The 18,952-nt window shown below is 37.6% G+C and overlaps 1 protein-coding gene and 1 long non-coding RNA gene across 2 annotated transcripts; one reads left to right on the top strand and one right to left on the bottom strand.

Annotated features, from left to right (window-relative positions):
• Positions 1-396: 396 nt before the first annotated feature.
• On the top strand, positions 397-18,613 carry LOC309661494 (protein transport protein Sec31A-like; the record flags this gene model as incomplete). The annotated part of the gene is made up of 7 exons (XM_082463181.1): positions 397-711; positions 8,582-8,620; positions 10,134-10,192; positions 11,695-11,958; positions 14,331-14,450; positions 16,878-16,949; positions 18,437-18,613. The coding sequence occupies exons 2-7, from the start codon at positions 8,593-8,595 to the stop codon at positions 18,611-18,613; spliced, it is 720 nt and encodes a 239-aa protein (XP_082319307.1). The 5' UTR covers positions 397-711; positions 8,582-8,592.
• On the bottom strand, positions 12,250-14,055 carry LOC309661730. The gene is made up of 2 exons (XR_014264223.1): positions 13,801-14,055; positions 12,250-12,307 (listed from the first exon to the last, which is right to left on the bottom strand). It is a non-coding gene; the product is annotated as an uncharacterized lncRNA (long non-coding RNA).
• Positions 18,614-18,952: the final 339 nt, after the last annotated feature.

Below are 18,952 nucleotides of genomic sequence, written 5' to 3'. Positions count from 1 at the left end.
ATTCAGGTTAGAATTGCCCCCACTGTCACTACCTGGAGTAACAAAACTCCTACCGCCCTTCCCAGCCATCCACCTGCAGCCTCTCCCTCTGATACACAGGTATATCCTTCATTATTCCTCTTTGAGCAGAATTCTGCTCACCTAAATATATAGTTATATATTCTCTACCCACCTCCCTTAAGTTCTCCTCCCCCCATCTATCTATCTGCTTATTGCATTTTAGTGCTTTTAGGATGCAAGAAGCAGTTTTTAGCACAATTAATTTATTTTCTTATCACTCTCCTCTTCTTTTGCAGTTTTAAATTGACTTGAACTAGAAAATAATTTCCATAGAATGAGATAACTTTGGTTTTCTGTTGCTGTCTGAATAAATGTGTAACTAATTAAAATCTCTGCTCCTTCTCCCTGGTGTAGCTTCTCAGCCAGTCCAGCAGTATTCCTTCGGAACAGGGGGGTCAGCAGCGTATCGACCTCAGCAGCCTGTTGCGCCCCCTGCTTCAAACGCTTACCCTAACACCCCGTACATATCTTCCGCTTCGTCCTATTCTGGGCAGTCTCAGCTGTACACAGCACAGCACCAGGCCTCTCCACCTACGTCCAGCCCCACTGCCTCGTTCCCTCCTCCCCCTCGCTCTGGAGCGTCCTTCCAGCACGGCGGACCAGGAGCTCCACCGTCATCTTCAGCGTATGCGCTGCCTCCTGGAGCAACAGGTACACTGCCTGCTGCCGGCGAGCTGCCTGCATCCCAAAGAACAGGTCTGCGCTTGAAAGGGACTTGGTTTGGCTCCCTCTTTTATTTTTTCGTGATCACGTGGGTGCATGGAGGGGAATTACTTCTAACTATAAACTGGGCAAGGTGAGGTATTGATTTAATTGTATAACAAATTCTAAAACTATTTCTAAAAGTGTGATTTTCCCATAGTGAACTTTAGTTGCTAAATGAGAAAAGCTTTAGAGCTTTAAAAGGGTAAGAGTATATAATCTGCCATTGAATTTAAAATAAGCGGTAAGAAATTAGTTGGCCAGATAAGTGGTGGTTGGAACTAGATTTAATTGACACTAATTTCTTTGCCAGAGTAAAACGATGCTCTGTGTTCTTCCTAGATTTTCAGTTTTTAAAATTATTTGTGCCTTAAATTCATTCATAGAGATTAAATAATACAGGGTTTAATGAGGCTGTACAAATTTTGTAATTATGTTTGTTTGTAAAGGTAAGCAAGGATCTTGACGTGTATTGAAAGGAAAAAAGTGAAAGAATGCAACTCTGACAGAATCTCTAAGACAGCAGAAAGTATACAGTAGTGCAGGGATTCTCTCCATTAGGACAATTCTACCCTCACAAACATTTTGGAAATTTCTAGGCATTTTTGTTGTTGACAGTGTAGTTCTGCCTGAAATTTTCTAATTAAAAGCATAATTTAAAATTATTTTTATAGTAAATACACATTTTATAGATTCTTTTTATCTTTCATGTTACAATTAAAGCATTATATTAATTTTTTATGAGTAGGTAATATTATCTGATTTTCATGTTAGGATTGTAAAAGGGGCCTCAGAAGTACGTATTACAAAAAGAGATCAATGAATCGGGGCAAGAACCACTAACATAGCAAAGAATTCAGACTTTGGAATCAGACTTCCTGTGTTTGTATCACAGCTTCACTCCTTTCTAGTTATGTGACCTTGAATAAGTACTTAACTTTAAGCCTCAGTTTCCTCATAATAGTAATAGTATGTACGCATAAGCTTAGGAAGAGATTGAAAGCATTTGGGGACGGTGACTGCAAAGTTAGCCGTGATGACACCTCGCCCAGAATTAGAGCTCTGGGCCTTTTCCTTTTGTCCCTGGTTTAATGTATACTTGTTACTAAGGGTATTTGAAAATAGTTTCCTTTTCAGATTATAATTGATGGTTTTAAACTAGAGGGGCAAAACAGAAGTGAGTCTTGCTTTCTACTACTGAAGTTGTTCCTGGAAGTCCAGTATATGTTTTTCTCTTTTTAACTGCTAAGCAGTAGCTTTAATAACTGAAAACACTGGTCATATAATAGGATTTATTGAGGAAGTATTTTTTTTCTTGGAAGTCTTATGGATCCAGAATTATACACATATCTCCTTCTCTCTTCTTTGATATATAATATTAAAGTCCAAAGTACCAAAAATCATACACACAATATGTATCAGCCTTTACTGCACAAATACAATTTGTATAATTTTCAATACAGATATTTCAATAGGTTGATATTTAGAGAGGAGTGTTCATTCAATTGTAGAGTTCAAAAAATTACCTTTTAAAACCTGGATGAGCGAAAACAGTATATATTCTGAATAGTTGGGTAATAGCTTGAGTGAAAGATGGATTCAAGTAAATCCCCACATAGGAAAGTGGTGCAGGGAAGTAGGAAAGTGAATTATCATTTATTGAACATACATTGGACATGTACCAGCACTGCCGTATATTTTCTTATTTCTCATAACCATGAGAAATAGGAATAATTATTTTTTTAAAAATTGCCATGAGGAAGCTTGAGTTTCCTAGGGTTGTGTATAATGTTTTCATGATTGCATGGTGATAGACTCCAAGTTGAGATACAACTGAGATACCCAGGTCTCTCAGTCTTCAGAGCCCATGTTCATTCTTCTTTACCAGATAGTCTAGTCCTGATGAAAGCAGTAGAAATAGCTATCAGTGTTGGAATTACAGAAACATTTAGCATCACTATTTTAAGCATTTGTTACTTCATCATCTAAGTTAAATATTTGCATGGGTATTTTTTTCCTCCTTAAGCTAAAGGGCATTTGGCCTTATAATAAAGTCTTTGCTTATGTACAAAGTAACAATGTTCTAACCTGGCTGAGAAGCACAATAACTAATAGGAAGATGAAGTCATACATTTTGCAATACTCAGCATGCACTAAGCTAGCTGCTTTGTTACCTCTTGCATGTTAGTAGTCCCTGTATTTTAATTAACAGTTAGAGCTTTACCTTATTTTATTTTTTGATTTCCTAAAAAGTTTGCTTAGGTTATACAGATAACTGTGACTAAAAGTTTTATCTTTGTTCTAATATGTCTTAGATTATTATATCATGGTTTTCTACGGGACTTGGAAATTCCACTTGTCCGGTGGATTCTTCTTGATAGACACTAGGATTTTCAAGCCCTGTAACTATTAGTGAACCACAAAATTATGTGCGCACTGCTCAGAGAAACTCATGTTGCAATCATCAAAACATTCATTCAGTAAATTCTTAATGAGAACCTGCTCAGTCTATAATCAGAATTATTCTAGGCACAGGTAGGAAGGCAGAAAAGTACAGTACATTTCTATTTCTAGTGAACATCACATAGCTTTGTTGTAAGTTGGAACATAAAATTTGTATTTGGGCCAACTTTTGGAAGACATTAAATGTCAGGGCAAGAAATTTATACTTCATACAGTAAGAAGAAAATTTCTAGTGGAGGAGTTTGAACTCCTGAGAGGCATGGTCAAAGTGGTACTTTAGGGAGTTTAACCTGGAGGTGGTTCTGCAAAACAGATTGTGGGCAGCATGGCAGAATCAGAGGCAAGGAAAACAGGCTGTCTCCGAGTTCAAGGTATAAAGTGCTAACAGCCTAAGTTAGTATAGTGCGACATGTTTCAGTGGTGGCAGCACAAAAAGCAGGAAGTTTTCCTAGCTTTACTGTGCAGGATAAGTAAGATACTGCTTGTACCCCCCCCCCACCTTTTTTTTTGTCCCTGGTTTAATGTATACTTGTTACTAAGGGAGAGCACTTTCAAATGTGAAGGCCCAAGAAGTTTACTTATCAAAATTTTCTGATAAAATGTGAAGCTCTCATGAAGCTGTTTTTGAGTAAACAGTATTAAAAAATGGAAAATTTAATTTGGGTATATATATATATGTATATATATATAGTCTTGTGCTCCTTCACATAGAAGAGTCTTGAAGGGGCATAATATTGAATATTTTCGTGAAACAGTGTGCTGAAAAAAAATTTTTTTTAAATTTTCATAAACATTCCGTAGTCAAATTATAAGTACTTGGTTTTTAACCCTTTAAACAAAGGAAAGGAGCATGATAGCCTTCTTTATTTTTCTTTGGATACATCTGTTTTATCTCGTGTCATTGGAAAATGACCTTAAGGATTCATTCTCTCTAAATTTAAATTTTTAACTTTGTGGTGCCTTTTAAAAAATGTGACGTGCGAGGCTAACGGGGAAGGGGGAGGTGTATGATTAACAAGGATGTTCTGTCCTCTCCGTCTCAAATGATCTTTTAGCCAAAAGTCTCCGTACCATTGGCACTAATATTTTTCTGTGAATCCGCTGAGAGTATCTTAGCCAGTGCCTACATCCTACCATTATGCAAGAACACCTTGAGAAGGTTCCCATTGAGAAGTGAGATTCAAGTAAGGATGGTAGCAACTCCACTTCTGTATGTGAGACCAAGCGCTTCTCTCTTCCTTCCCTAAAGACCATGTGGAGGACTAATCCCTACACTAAGGTGGATAAGGGTCTCCAGAATCCAGTGACATGCCATATTCAGTTTTTAAGTTAATTTTCCCTTGATTTTTATTAATTTTTTACTGTAGGATTTTGAAAGGCCTCAAATAGTATAGAGAATAAAATTAAAATTATCTGTAATTCTGCCACCCATATATAACCACTAATAATTTAGGTGTATTTATTCCCTTCGTACACATATATGCACACATATATGTATGTATGCATATATTAAAGTTCTTTTAATGTAGAATATACATAACATAAAATTTACCATTTTAATCATTTTTAAGTGACATCAAGTGCATTTACATTATTGTACAGTCATCACCACTAACTACAGAACTTTTTTGTCATCCCATACTGAAATTATGTAGCCATTAAAAACCCCCTGTTTTCCCCAGTCCCTGGTAACCACCGTTCTACTTTGTCTCTATGTATGTATTCTAGGTACCTCATATAAGTAGTCATGCAGTTTTTTCTTCTTGTAACTGGCTGTTGCACTGTCTTTAAGATTCATCCATATTATAGCATGTAATCAGAATTTCGTTTTTAAAGCTGAGTGATATTCCACTCTATGTATATACCACATTTTGTTTATCCATTAACTTACACATGGGCATTTTGGCTGCCGTGAATAATGCTGCTATGAATGTGAGTATACAAATATCTGTTCAAGTCCCTGGTTTCAGTTCTTTTGGGTATATACCCAGAAATGGAATTACTGGATCAAATAGTAATTCAGTGTTTAATTTTTTGAGGTGGTGGCCCTATTTTACATTTTCACCAGCAATGCGTAAGGGTCCAATTTCTCCACATCCACACCAACACTTGTTTCCTGTTTTTTTGTTTTTGTTTTTAATTCTTGCCATTCTAATGGGTGTGAAGATAGTAGTATCTTATTGTATGCATGCATTTTTAAAGAATTGAGATCATAACTCCCACATACACTCATAATTTACATCTTACTACTTTCCTTAATATTACACCATGAACCATTTTCCAATGTTCTTTAAAGTCATTGTCATGTTTAAAAAGAGAGTAAGAAAGAGATTTATGCCCATTTTTAAGGTTTTTTGAAAAGGTAAAAAAGATTATCTTACCTTACTAGTTTTATGAGAGAATTATGTCCAAGATTAGACTGTGCTATCTTTTTTTAAACATATTGACCAAGAGTATCATTTTGCACATCCATAATGAACCCCCATAATACTGTCTCCTGTAGATATTCACGTTCTTCATTCAGTTTGCTTTACCTAGTGTTGCTATTAAAGTGTGTCTCCATAAAGTAGAGGTTAATTTAATTGTTTTGTTTCGTTTTGTTTTATGGCTGTGTTGGGTCTTCGTTTCTGTGCGAGGGCTTTCTCTAGTTGCGGCAAGTGGGGGCCACTCTTCATCGGGGTGCGAGGGCCTCTCACCATCGCGGCCTCTCTTGTTGCGGAGCACAGGCTCCAGACATGCAGGCTCAGCAATTGTGGCTCACAGGCCTAGTTGCTCCGCGGCATGTGGGACCTTCCCAGACCAGGGCTCGAACCCGTGTCCCCTGCATTGGCAGGCAGATTCTCAACCACTGTGCCACCAGGGAAGCCCTAATTGTGTTTTGAAAAAGTCATATTTAAACAATTTAAAGATATAAAAGCAAAAGTATTGAGGGGTTAGAATCATAGCTAAGATAAAACTGTTAAATTGATCAGAGATTTGAACAAGGATTTTCTGGGCTGAAATAAAACATATTGCTAAATATATTGCATGGTTTGAGGTTAGGAGGGGCCAGTTAGGCATATGTTTTGGTGGGAACTTTGATTATTGTACAGTCGTTATTTTCAATTCAACAGGCAGCCCACCCTCAAGTTATGAGGGATAGCCAACTGGCTATATGTTCCTGTTGAAAATCTTTTTGTTTCTTATTTCATTCAGTTTTACTCGTAACTTTCGATTTAATTTGATTTCATTATAACTTTGGTGTCATTCTACCAAAGGGTCATATGAAATTGTTCCACATACTTTTTTGTGCTGCTGATAGTTGGTGAAATCAGGATACCCACTCAGGCTTTAATATCCAAGGCTAAGATCACTGCCACGAGAGGTTAGAGGAAAAACTGGTCTCACCTTCTGCTCCCACGTTTCACAGGGCTAGAGAGGAGGCATGTTGTTGAGACTGCTCCCTGAAAAAAACGATCAAGGCCAAGGTACCTCCAGTACTTTTAGGTTTTTCACACCGTCGACTCCCCCCTACCCCGCCCCAATACCAAAATCCAAGGATGCTCAAGTCCTTTATATAATGTGGTGTCGTATTTGCATATAACCTATGCACATATACTTTTATGTCTAGATTGCTAGTAATACCCAATACAGTGTAAATGCTTGCAGCAAATTCAAGTTTTGCTTTTGGGAACTCTTTGGAGTTTTTTCCTTCCTGAATGTTTTTGATCTTCAGTTGGTTGAATCTGCAGATGTAGAACCTGGGGATGGACTGTATATTGACCCCCTCAGCCCAGAAGCTGAAGTCTGGCGCTAGAGAGTACATCACTAGTTTCAAGTCAGGTCTGTCCTCTGTCATAACACACACACAGTGACTCCCAGGGATTTATTAACTGTAGTGCTGTGAGGTCATATCTTGCATGGGAAGTTAAATTGTAAAGTCATCATTTAAGACAAAAATAAGAAATCACTTAAGAGTCAGTTATCCGTGATCACCGCTTTCTTCAGTTAAGCCCTCACGAAGAAGTTGCCTGTGGTCAGAAGCCATATTGCATGAGAAACATCTATCCTTAGCGCCATACAGAGAAATTCCAAACTGTGGCATTAGTTCTCCCACCTCACAGTTTCTCTGGGGCATGTGCTTCTTGAGTAGAGCTCAAACTGAATTGAACTCACTAGTTAATGCTATATACTCTCGATTCCTCTCTCCCCAAGTTCAACTATCATAACTCCCACATACTTACGGGATTCCCGTAAGTTGTATGTGCATATGATGTATCCCGTAAGTTGAATTCCCGTAAGTTGTAGGTACATATGATGTATCTACACTGCATGCTTTTGATTGGAGACTGGGCCTGGACCAATCCTGAACATCCGACAATTTTGGAATTGCTGTATTAGTTCTCAGCCTTCTTTCCTCTTGTCCACTGCCAGAAACTTCAGTTCTTTTAAGAGAAGTAGTGATTTCTGGAAGATTTGTGCTAAACAGTCTGCAAATCTGTATATTCTTATAGAGAAGACCATATGAGATGGTTACATATTTACTGGGCCTGTTCCCATTTATGCTCATATTCATGTTGTGACCCCAGAAATTACAGTTCCTCCAGAATGCAGATCCTTGGGGCCTCCCAAATCCAGCAGTAAAGTAGCACCTCCTTGTTAAGATCGTCTAACATGCTTATTATCTTTAACAATGTAGTGTTAAAGTCTGCACGACAATGCAGAAATCCTCCCATTTCTCTTTAAAATCCTACTACTTAAAGAGGATTTAGACCAGCAGCATTGGCATTACCTGGGAGCTGGCTGAAGCAATAGAATCTCAGGCCCTACGCTATACCTAGTGAATTAGAATCTGCATTTTTGCAAGATCTTCAACTGATTTGGATTCACAGCTTTAAAAAATACTAAAATGGACACAGTTATAATATGTTAGGAAGTGCTCTCATGAATGAATTAGCTTTGCCCACAAACTGATTACTTTCTTAATTAGATAGAAGCCATTTCACGTGACTTGATTAAAAAGTAAGTTTTATTCCCTTATAAAATTAGTTTGTTCTTTCTTGAGGTTGATGGAGGGAGGAGAAACAATTATAAAATGAGTAGAGTTTACAGTTTGCAGGGCAGAAATAGAGACACAGATGTAGAGAACAAACGTATGGACACCAAGGGGGGAAAGTGGTGGGGGGGAGGTGGTGGTGTGATGAACTGGGAGATTGGGATTGACATGTATACACTAATATGTATAAAATGGATAGTTAATAAGAACCTGCTGTATAAAAAAATAAATAAAATTCAAAAATTCAAAAAAAAAATGAGTAGAGTTTAGAATATCTTTGATGATAATACTGTTTAAGTGACTTTTACATTTTGTCTACAGAAAATCAGTCTATGCAAGACCAGGCATCTATGTTGGAAGGTGAATTAGTTACAAAATATATCTTTGGAAATCTTTGAATCACTGACTATAATTAATGAATGGATATTCACAATTATGCATGTGAACTTTAAAGCCGATAATACCCTAAATCTGATCAGTTCTTAATGGAATCAAATCTTAGAACTGACTGAATTAACATAGTGACACAAATGATCTTGAATCATAAAAGTTGTCTATTTTATATAGACTGAAAGACAAGGCTATACCAAGATTGTCTTAGATATAAGAAAGATTAGAAGGTGATGGGAGAGGTTTGAATGATTAGTCTGTGTATAATGAGAACTTTAAGAATTTGTTAAGCAAATAGCAGCATGTGGTTTAATATTTTGTGATTAGCTCTTGAATGTTTTGAGGCTCATTTGGCGTTCTGTCTCCTAGTCACCTTGTAGAAAATTAATTCTACTTTTAAAATCAAGGCAAATGAGTGCATGCTGGTTAGGAGAAGATCTTGTTTTTACAAAATTTCTATGACATTATGTTCTTTGGTTTGCTAAGCAATTTTGTTGTGATTTAATATCGTAGATATCAATAAAACAAGCAAAAGTAAAATATTGAAAGAATGTTTATTGAAAGAAGAAGAATTTTTTGCTTTTACATATACACATACACAAAACTTAATAAGATGTAAAATGATTATATTTTGATTTAGTAATTATCTTATCTCTGGCATGTTTTATTCCATTTTTCTTTAAAGATACAGGCATTCAATAAAGATGTTTTAAAAAATTTTTTTTAAAGATACAGGCATTAAGTACCTTAATGAGTTCTGCTACTCATATTCATTTCTCACTTTGAGATGACAGGTTTTGGGAGATTTGAGGGGGGAGGAAATTTCCTAAAGGTGACAGTAGTTTAATTTTATATTTGCTGCCAGCGTGGAAATTTTTTTTTGGGGGGGGAGGGGTGTATTAAAAAAAAAATCTTACCACAGATATTTGAATGCCTTTTTCTACTTTATAGGTTGTTCTTAACGCAAAGGTGATAAAAACATACTGGTGTTGCGTAGTTGGGCTCTGTTTTTTTAACAGTGTTTCTACCATGTGGATGATTTGGGTATGCTGAATTGCTCTCTGGGGAAATAGAAGATTGCCACTTTTATTCTTTTTTTGTGTGTTGAATATATCAGAAGCCTTTTTTTTTTTTAGCAGACTCAGGGGATTTATTTTTTCTTTCTTAGGAGAGAATTGTTTGAAGGTTATATACCAATATAGACATAAAAACTTCACTATCCTTAAATTTAGTACAACTCTTTCACTTTAAAAGGAAATAATGTCAAGATATGCTGCTTTCTAAGCCAAGGCCCTGTGATTATTAGAGGTAATGAGTTTGAGAGTCCAGGGCTACATAGTGATCCCAGCAGCTCAGCTGGTAAAACTTCTGTGACAGTTATCTCAGGGTGAAAGTAAAATTTGAAGATATTATATGATGGATACAATTTAGTTTTCTTCTTTTCAGGATTCTAAAGGAAAATGCCCTCTATTATCTGTTATAGGTTCTCAGAATGGTTGGAATGATCCTCCAGCTTTGAACAGAGTACCCAAGAAGAAGAAGGTACTAGAAAAAGATGTCTATTCAGTTGCCTACAGGTGTCCTGTCAATCATGTAGCCACCTGAAGCACACCACACTTCACTGTTCCTTTAAAGGCAAAGCTGACTGACTAATATACTTAATATGTGTATTTCAACTTACATCTTCTAATCCATGAAGGGAAGGAAGGAAAGTACAAAATAGTATGGTGGTATGAATTAAACCCTTTTTAAAAAGCAAGATGTAAATTCCCAGCAGATCTTTTTCAAAGAGTAGGAAACAAAATTTCATGCTTCTCAAATGGTTTTTTTTTAGGAGTTACTTTGGTTTTGGGTTCTAACAGTAATCATGAATTTGTAATTATATTTTGGACTATTTTTGTCTATCACATACAATATGAAAAGACATAGCCTTGTAGCTGAGCATCATTTAGATGTTAATAACTGTTGAGAGCTGTTAGAGCATAACTTAAGATTCTTCTTTCCTTCTTTTACCCCAAGCCTTTTTATTTTTTTTTACTCCTAGTGATTTCTGTCCCCAAAAGTATAGTAATGAGAGGCCAGAATGTAAAATTGGGAGATACTAAATGACGAAAGCCCCCCCAAAATTAGGTCAATGATAATCAGAAATTTAATCTACTGCTTTGAGTGTGATTGATCACTAAGTAGGTATCACTTAATGATCTGGGAAAAAGGTATTACATCTGATCACGTGACACACACAAACACATATTTGGCATATCTGATCCCAGTATGGCTAGATATAATTCTCCAGACTTTGACATCCTCTTTCAAAAACACCATGGTTTTGGCCCGTTATGGGATAAGTGTGGAAGGTAAAGGGGAAACAAAGGTCCAGGTTTGAGCTCCCAGCCCTCTTAGCTAGATTACCTTTACTTTTATGTTTTTCTCTAGAATTCTGCATAAAATTTCATTTTAAAAAGTATTCTACTGTTATTAAAAAATTTTTTTTAACCATGGAATAGTCTAACTCCCTTACTTATTTTTTTAAATTTTTTTATTGAAGTGTAGTTGATTTACAGTGTTGTGTTAATTACTGCTGAACAGCAAAGTGATTCAGTTATACATGTATGTGTGTATACATTCTTTTTTAAATATGTTCTTTTCCATTATGGTTTATCATAGGATACAGAATATAATTCTCTGTGCTGTACAGTAGGACCTTGTTGTTTATCCATTCTATACATAAAGGCTTACATCTGCTAACCCCACCCTCCCATTCCAACTCTCCCCCAACCCCCTTGGCAACCACCAGTCTGTTCTCTATGTCCCTGATTCTATTTCTGTTTCATAGATAGGTTCATCTGTGTCATATTTTAGATTCCACATATAAGGGATACCATATGGTATTTGTCTTTCTCTTTCTGACTTACTTCACTTAGTGTGATAATCTCTAGGTCCATCCACGTTGCTACAAATGGCTAACTCCCTTATTTAAAGCTGAGGAGATGTTGTCATCATACCGTTTTCTCCTTACTCTTGGTGCCTTTTATTTCTTTTAAAAGATGCCTGAGAACTTTACGCCTCCTGTTCCCATCACATCACCAATCATGAACCCCTTGGGTGACCCCCAGTCACAGATGCTGCAGCAACAGCCTTCAGCTCCAGCACCAATATCAAGCCAAGCTTCCTTCCCGCAGCCACACCTTCCAGGTGGCCAGCCCTTCCACGGCATACAGCAACCCCTCAGTCAACCAGGCATGCCTCCGTCTTTTTCAAAGCCCAATATTGAAGGTGCCCCTGGGGCTCCTATTGGAAATACCATGCAGGTAACAGTAAATCTGTGGAAGTGGGAGATGGCTCTATTTCGGTATGTTTTCTTAACGTTTTAACTTTTATGGTTATACCTTTATTATTACCTCAATTTGATTTCAATTTAGACAACTTAAAAATAATACCTTTTTTTTTAAGATTGTTCATGTATGTATATTATTTTTCAATGACGAGGCCATATACAAACTTTCTAGAAGGAGCTTATGTATTTACTAGTATACGTTAACAGTAACTTGGCAATTACAGTGTTTCATCTGATCTAATCAGTAGCCACAATTTAAGAGCAGTTGAATCCATATTTGCATCCAAGGTTGCTAAGCAGAAGCTGTTTCCAAAGGTTTTTTCCTTTAAAATAGAAAATAAAAATGTAATGAGTTATATATTTTCTTGTGTATGTGTAAGAGCTAATAATATAGCCATATCTTTAGATGGAGATATAGATTTGTGCTTGCTTTTCACATACAAACAGCTAGTTGGCAGGGCTCTAGATGATGAAAAATCTATCATATTTCCATATAACTGACTTAGACATACAAAGAGAAACATTTTGATCTATTCATGAAAAGTAAAGTCACAGCTCAACATAAGATGAAATCAATTCCTGCCCAAGTATAAAACTAGCTCTTCTGTCTGTTACTGTCTTTGACTCTCTGAAGTCAAATTTGTAAAGATTATATCTCTACCACAAGACTATGTTTTGCTGTTAAGAGATTTCTGCCTAAGGAACTTCTAAACATTAACAGTTGCATTATGAAAACAAGTGTTCTGATGGAGATGGGAGGACCTTCTTCTTTCCACGAGAATATATAAAATTACAAAGACGCACTGTTAATTTTGTATAATTACACGTCTGTGGTGTTTGTGAAGCCGTCCACTTTTGTTTAGAGCTGGGTGCTCAAGCTGCGCTCATCTGGGCCAGAACCCCAGTTACCGCTGAAAGGGAGAGCTGCACGGAGGCGTGTGTTCAGCCAGGCCCTAGTGTCCAGCTTCCTCTCCACCTGGATGTCTCTGAGGCACCTCACACTTAACATATCCAGAATCTAACTCATCGTCTTCCTCCCAAACCTAGTCGTCTTTTGGTGTGTCCTGTTTCAGCGAATGGCACCATAACCCTTCCTATTTAATCCAGCCAAAAACCTGGGCATCATCTTTATATTCTTTTTCCTTTAACCTGTTTTTCAGAGCTATCCCCGAGTCTTGTTGATATTACTTTAAAATCTCTCTCAAATCCCTTCTCTACATTTCCAGTCTAGTCCATGCTACCTTCGTCTCCAGTCTTAAGCAGTGCAGGAGCCTCTAGTTGGTCTGCCAGCATCGACTTTGACTCATCTCTTATCTGGTCTTATCTCCTCATTGCTTAAAACGTTACAGCTTCCCATTGTTCCCAGGATAAAGACCAAAGTATTTCACATTGTCTGGAATCGCTCAGCTCACACTCCTCCTTGCTCGCTCTCTCTGCTCCAGCTACAGTGACCCCCTTTCAGTCCCTTGTATCATGATCCTGACTGTGTACACGTTCTTCTGTCTGGAATGCATTTCCTCCCCCATTTAACTGGTTAACTCCTACTTACCCTTCTGATATAACTTCCTTCAAGAGCCTTCCCCTCAGTTAAATCCCAATTATATTGTCTGTTGGTTCCAGTGATGTTAACTTAATCACAGTTGCTATTTTACATACATTTATGACATTTTAAAACTTTCTCTTCCATCAGCCTGTAAACTCCCTGTGGGATGAGATCATTTCCGTATTGGCTCACCAATACCTAGCCAATGCCTAATACAGAATTGCCTAATGTTTTCTATGAATGAACTAATCAGTCAAAACTTTAAACACTTACACATTCCTTCTTTGTTTTCCCATCTGTACATTCAGTAAGATCATGGTCTCTTCTATCCTCACCGTTGGTGTAATCTTGCAGTTTGATAATAGCCCAGCTAACACCCTCCAAGAGTAAACCAAAGAATAGAAGAACGTCAGGATAAACAAAAATGAGCCAACAAGCAAAGCAAGCAGCCACTCCAACCAGCCAACTTTGTAAATGCCTTGTTCTTTTCATTTCCTACTGGCACAGGTCTCCTTCCCATCAGTTATATGAAATCGTGATCAATGTATGTTCCATAATTAATCAGATACTTTATATCCATCCTATTTTTGAAAATAGAAGCTGTAGAAAGAGTACCTGTATCTTCTACTGAATATCTGATTTTTATGTTTGCTTATCCCAAGTGATTTCACATGTTAATTTTTCATTTGATTTTGAAGAGCCTACCTACAAGGTCCTTGGTTTCTCTTTATCACAGATTCAGGGCTTTGTGTATAGGTAACTTCTGGTCATTTCTAGTCATTTTATGGTATTATTTATTCCAGCATGTGCAGTCTTTGCCAACAGAAAAAATTACCAAGAAACCGATTCCAGATGAACACCTCATTCTAAAGACCACATTTGAGGATCTTATTCAGCGCTGCCTCTCTTCAGCCACAGATCCTGTATGTATTTTTTATTTTGCTTAATTAAAAGAATCCCTTATGGAGCGCTTCTATAATGATTGCTTAAAGTCTTACAAGATGTATTTTGAAAGTTTATGCAAAAGTAGTAAAGCTAGCACTTATATATAGTTTGCTGTACATATAAAAACACATTCAACTGCTTTTTACATATAACTTTAATCCTTAAAACAACCTCATGGTAGGTAGGTTTGTCATATTTATTTACAGAGGAGGAAATTAAGGCAAAAAGCAGTTACGTAATAATTAAGGCAGAGCCAGCATTCGAACCTAGTCTGGCTCCAGAATTCATGCTTTCCACCACTATGCGGCACTGAGTCTCATCGGCAAACCTTATGCCTAGCACAAAAATACAACAGAACGGTGAAACTCAGATTTGGGGTTTCTTTCTGAGCTTACATCAAAGCTTTTAAAAGTAGATAGACAATCTTTAACTTTGCTAAGACCTTAAAAATAGTTCAGTGCTTTAGATATTGGAGTCATATTCATAGTCAAAGTAACTGATTTTACTCAGTTTATTAGAGGATGACTGTATTGGCAACAACAAAAATTCCACAAAGCCAGTTTTGTTTTAGATGAAATTTCACTTTCTGCCAACAAACATTGAATATGTTTATTTAGTCACTGGCCAGTTGTCTGCTTGAAAAACAGCTTCTGGAATTTGTTGTTTCATCAAACATTGAGTATTAATATGTGCAGCCTTCTGCCAGTCTTTTGGAAAGCAATTCTCTGCACTGAAAGTGTCAGGAAAGCAGAGGCAGGGGAAAGGTAACATAAACCTTAGCGCCTGGCATTCTGGGAGCGATGGAAAGACGAAGCTAGGAACAGAGAACAGGTGAAGCTGTTAAACAGGTAAGTGTACAGTGTCTCCTAGGCAGACAGGTCCTCATCATACAAATTGGAGGAATCCTAATAAAAATGTGGGAAAGCTCCAGTCTTCCTTCAGGCATGAGTTAATGTAAATAGAGGTTGGGAGGACACCTCGTACATGGCCTAGCTTAGGAAATTTGTGTTGAGCTTCCCCTCCTCCAGGTCACCCTATCACCTTCCTTCTGGTGACCCAGCACCCCTGGGCAGAAGAGAAAGACAAACTGTTCCTGTCACTAGTTGGGGAGGAAGTTCAAATACCGCCCAGGACTCCTGCTGGTAGCTACGTGGGATTAACTTTGAACCCTCCACAAAAGTCCATCTTAATCAATACTTGACATCATTTTTATAGTATGGCTTTATTCTTATTTCCACTTCAGTTATGTCCAAACAGCACAACGTAATTGTGCAGCACAGCTTAGTTTGTAAGGTTATCCTCGATGGCGTCACCTCTTCCGCACTCCTCTTCTGACACACTGACATTCCCTCCTCAGACATACCAAGCACGTGTCAGCATCAGAGACTTTGTACCTGTGGCTCCTTCTGCCTGGAACTCTTCCCCACAGAGCTGCATAGCTCTTGCTCACTTGTTCCTGGTGTCTGCTCAGATGTCCCATTAGCCGTCAGGACTTTCTTACCACGTCATACTGCCAACACTGCTGACCCCCTTACCCTGTTAACTTTTCTTCATGGCACTCATCACCATCTGACATACAATATATTGTTTATTTAGTATCCTTTCCCCACCCAATAGAATATGAGATCCATGAGACACAACACTGTCCCAGCATGGCGCGTAGTAGTCACTCAGTAAATATTGAAAAGCAGTGTCACTTTTAAGGCTGTTGCATAATGTAGATATGAAGTTAATCACAGTATAATTTTAAACCTTTACTTTTAGGATAGTTTTCTCTCACTATACTCACAGTACTAGGATGAGGGTAGGAGGAGTCCTTAATTTAAGAACTCATTTTAACACTTCCCTCTTAATAATCTTAAGCCACCAAAAGATAATTTTCTCCTTTTTTTGGTGTTTTAAAGGCCCAGAACAAGACAGGATTAAATGTACCAAATGTGACTGAGCGTATAAGTAGTACTTTGAGATTCCACAGTTCACCTGTATGTTTGCCTTCTAGCGCCCATAATGTTCATTTTATTTAATTTACAGTAACTGTTAGACCTTCCTTTCTGTAGTACACCGACCTCTTGCTGCCTCCAGGTGGCCCTTCGTGTTGCCTGTGCACACAGTGTAGATGGGCACTCACTCACCTCACGTGAGCCGCAGTCCCCGTGAAATCAGCCAGTGCTCCACTTTGCACCCTAGGAGGAAGGCTCTCACTTTCTTGCCCTCCCTGCCTTAATAGATACTGATCTCTGTTCTAATAATCTGTTCAAGTTCCTCGGTCTTAGCTATCTCCATTTCTTTATAAAATGAAGCTGTCCAACATCATGACTGTAAGGTTTAGTGAAATGACGTAAGGCAAGTTCTTGGGATAAAAGTTATTGTTCATACATAACATACCTGTTTTTTCTCTCCTGCAGCAAACCAAGAGGAAGCTAGATGATGCCAGCAAACGTTTGGAGTTTCTGTATGATAAACTTAGGGAACAGACAGTAAGTTTGTGGGGAAAAGAAGGATTTATGATAATCATTTATTCCTGGTTGCTAGTAAAATAAGTGTCTCATCAGCACTTGCATGTAATATATAGTATGCTTGGGGGCAAAATGATCGTGACAGTTCATAGAATGGGCTTTTCTCTGTCTAAATCTTACATTTCAGTCACCGGGGAAAAGGGGATAGGGCAGTGTGTGTGTGTGTGTGTGTGTGTGTGTGTGTGTGTGTGTGTGTGTGAGAGAGAGAGAGAGAGAGAGAGATTAAGAGGGAGAGAGAATTTTTAACCTTTTTTATGACAAAGAGCAGATTTACAAACTGGCCTGTACTGCTGCTACAGTAACTGGCCTTCTATTCATTTTTATATGTCCCTTGAATTAAGAAATCAGAGAGTGGGCAGATACTCTGTTTTCCAGAGACCAAATCTGTAATCTCTCTCGTAGTCTAAGACTCTGATCCTTTTCTTTTAGAATAGCTATTACACAAAGGCAAAGCCAAAGGTAGCCACAAATTGAGCAGATCAATGTGTATAACTATGAAGATGATCGGCAGTAAGGAGTAAATGCCCTGTGTGTTCTGTTCTCTTGTCCCTCCCAACCTCTCCATTCCTTTCTAGAATTGTTGTGTTTTATTAATGAAAGCACTAGTAGAGAAAAAAAGAATTGGGACTTTTTCACATTTTTGCATTTTAGCATTTCTCTTCCCCATTCCCCATATCAATGCCATCAGCTAAAAATAACCATTTGTCTCCTGAGAACCAAACCAGAGAAAGTTGATATAACAGTGGAAGTGGTGTGGCCCATGGACTGATCCAAAATAAAGTCTTCTCTGGAAAGTATGGACATGTATGCCAAGTAATGACATGGGGGGGAAAAAAACTAGAGGTCTTATGATTTTCAGAGATGACAGGATTATGAAAAGCAGTTAAGAGCTGGCAAATTGAGTACATGATGAGGACTGTTGCCCTCCTAATGGCAGTGGACCAGAAGTGCAAGGTTTTTATTGTCCGCAAGGTTTTAGAGTAAATTGGGCCCCTACTTCGAGATGTCATGATTAAGAATCGTGAAACACCTTCATGTACATAGGAAAACTTTTAAAAAGTGTGAGACAGTTATCTAAAATAATTTAGTTATTTAAAATATTTAAGTTATCTAAAATAAAATAATAAGAAAGCTCTTAAGTGGAGAGAGACATTAACATTTCAACTTGGGGAAGGAAATCTGGCTTTTCTGTAAGAAAATACCTGGCTTATCATACATGTATAATTCGTAAGTAATTCCTTACGTAATCATTTTGTCATGGTTCTATTTTATAACTTAAGTGTTGGTTGTTCCGAGAATCTTTCTAGAAATGCTCACCAGTTTATACATTTTTGAAATAATGTTTATTTCAAGCTCCTCTTAAATATCAGGGTTTAATGTTTATAGAGGGTCTCATGGAAAATTCTTCCTTAATTTAATTCTCTCTCTCAATTCCACCTTTACTTCAGCTTTCACCAACAATCATCAATGGTTTACACAACATCGCAAGGAGCATTGAGACTCGAAACTACTCAGAAGGATTGACCATCCATACCCACACAGTCAGCACCAGCAACTTCAGTGAGACCTCTGCTTTCATGCCAGTTCAAGTGGTTCTCACCCAGGCCAATAAGCTGGGCGTCTAAAGGATGGCTTCACTCTCAGCCACTATTGCCGTTTTTCCAAAGAAACATGTTTTAAAAAACGATAAGATGTGGACCAGTCCTCCTTAGCATGTTTCCATAGCAGCCACTCAAGAACATTTACATTGTTTCTGCAGATATACTCACCTTAGACCTGCTCAAAACCCTGGTGCTTTCTTTTGTTGTAATCTTTTATTGCCTGTGATGATTTTCCTATTCTGCAAATAATGTATTTCCTGGATTACACATACTATGCTTTCCTGAAGTATTCTGATAAAATATGGTTTTTGAAACCTCAGGTTTACTTTTTGGAGAAGGAGCCTTTGGTAATGTGTAAAGCAG

Source organism: Balaenoptera physalus (assembly GCF_965194825.1).
Source record: "Balaenoptera physalus genome assembly, chromosome: 5".
NCBI lineage: Eukaryota > Metazoa > Chordata > Mammalia > Artiodactyla > Balaenopteridae > Balaenoptera > Balaenoptera physalus.
Note: the sequence above shows the minus strand (reverse complement) of the source record. Positions and strands in the feature narration are given on the sequence as shown.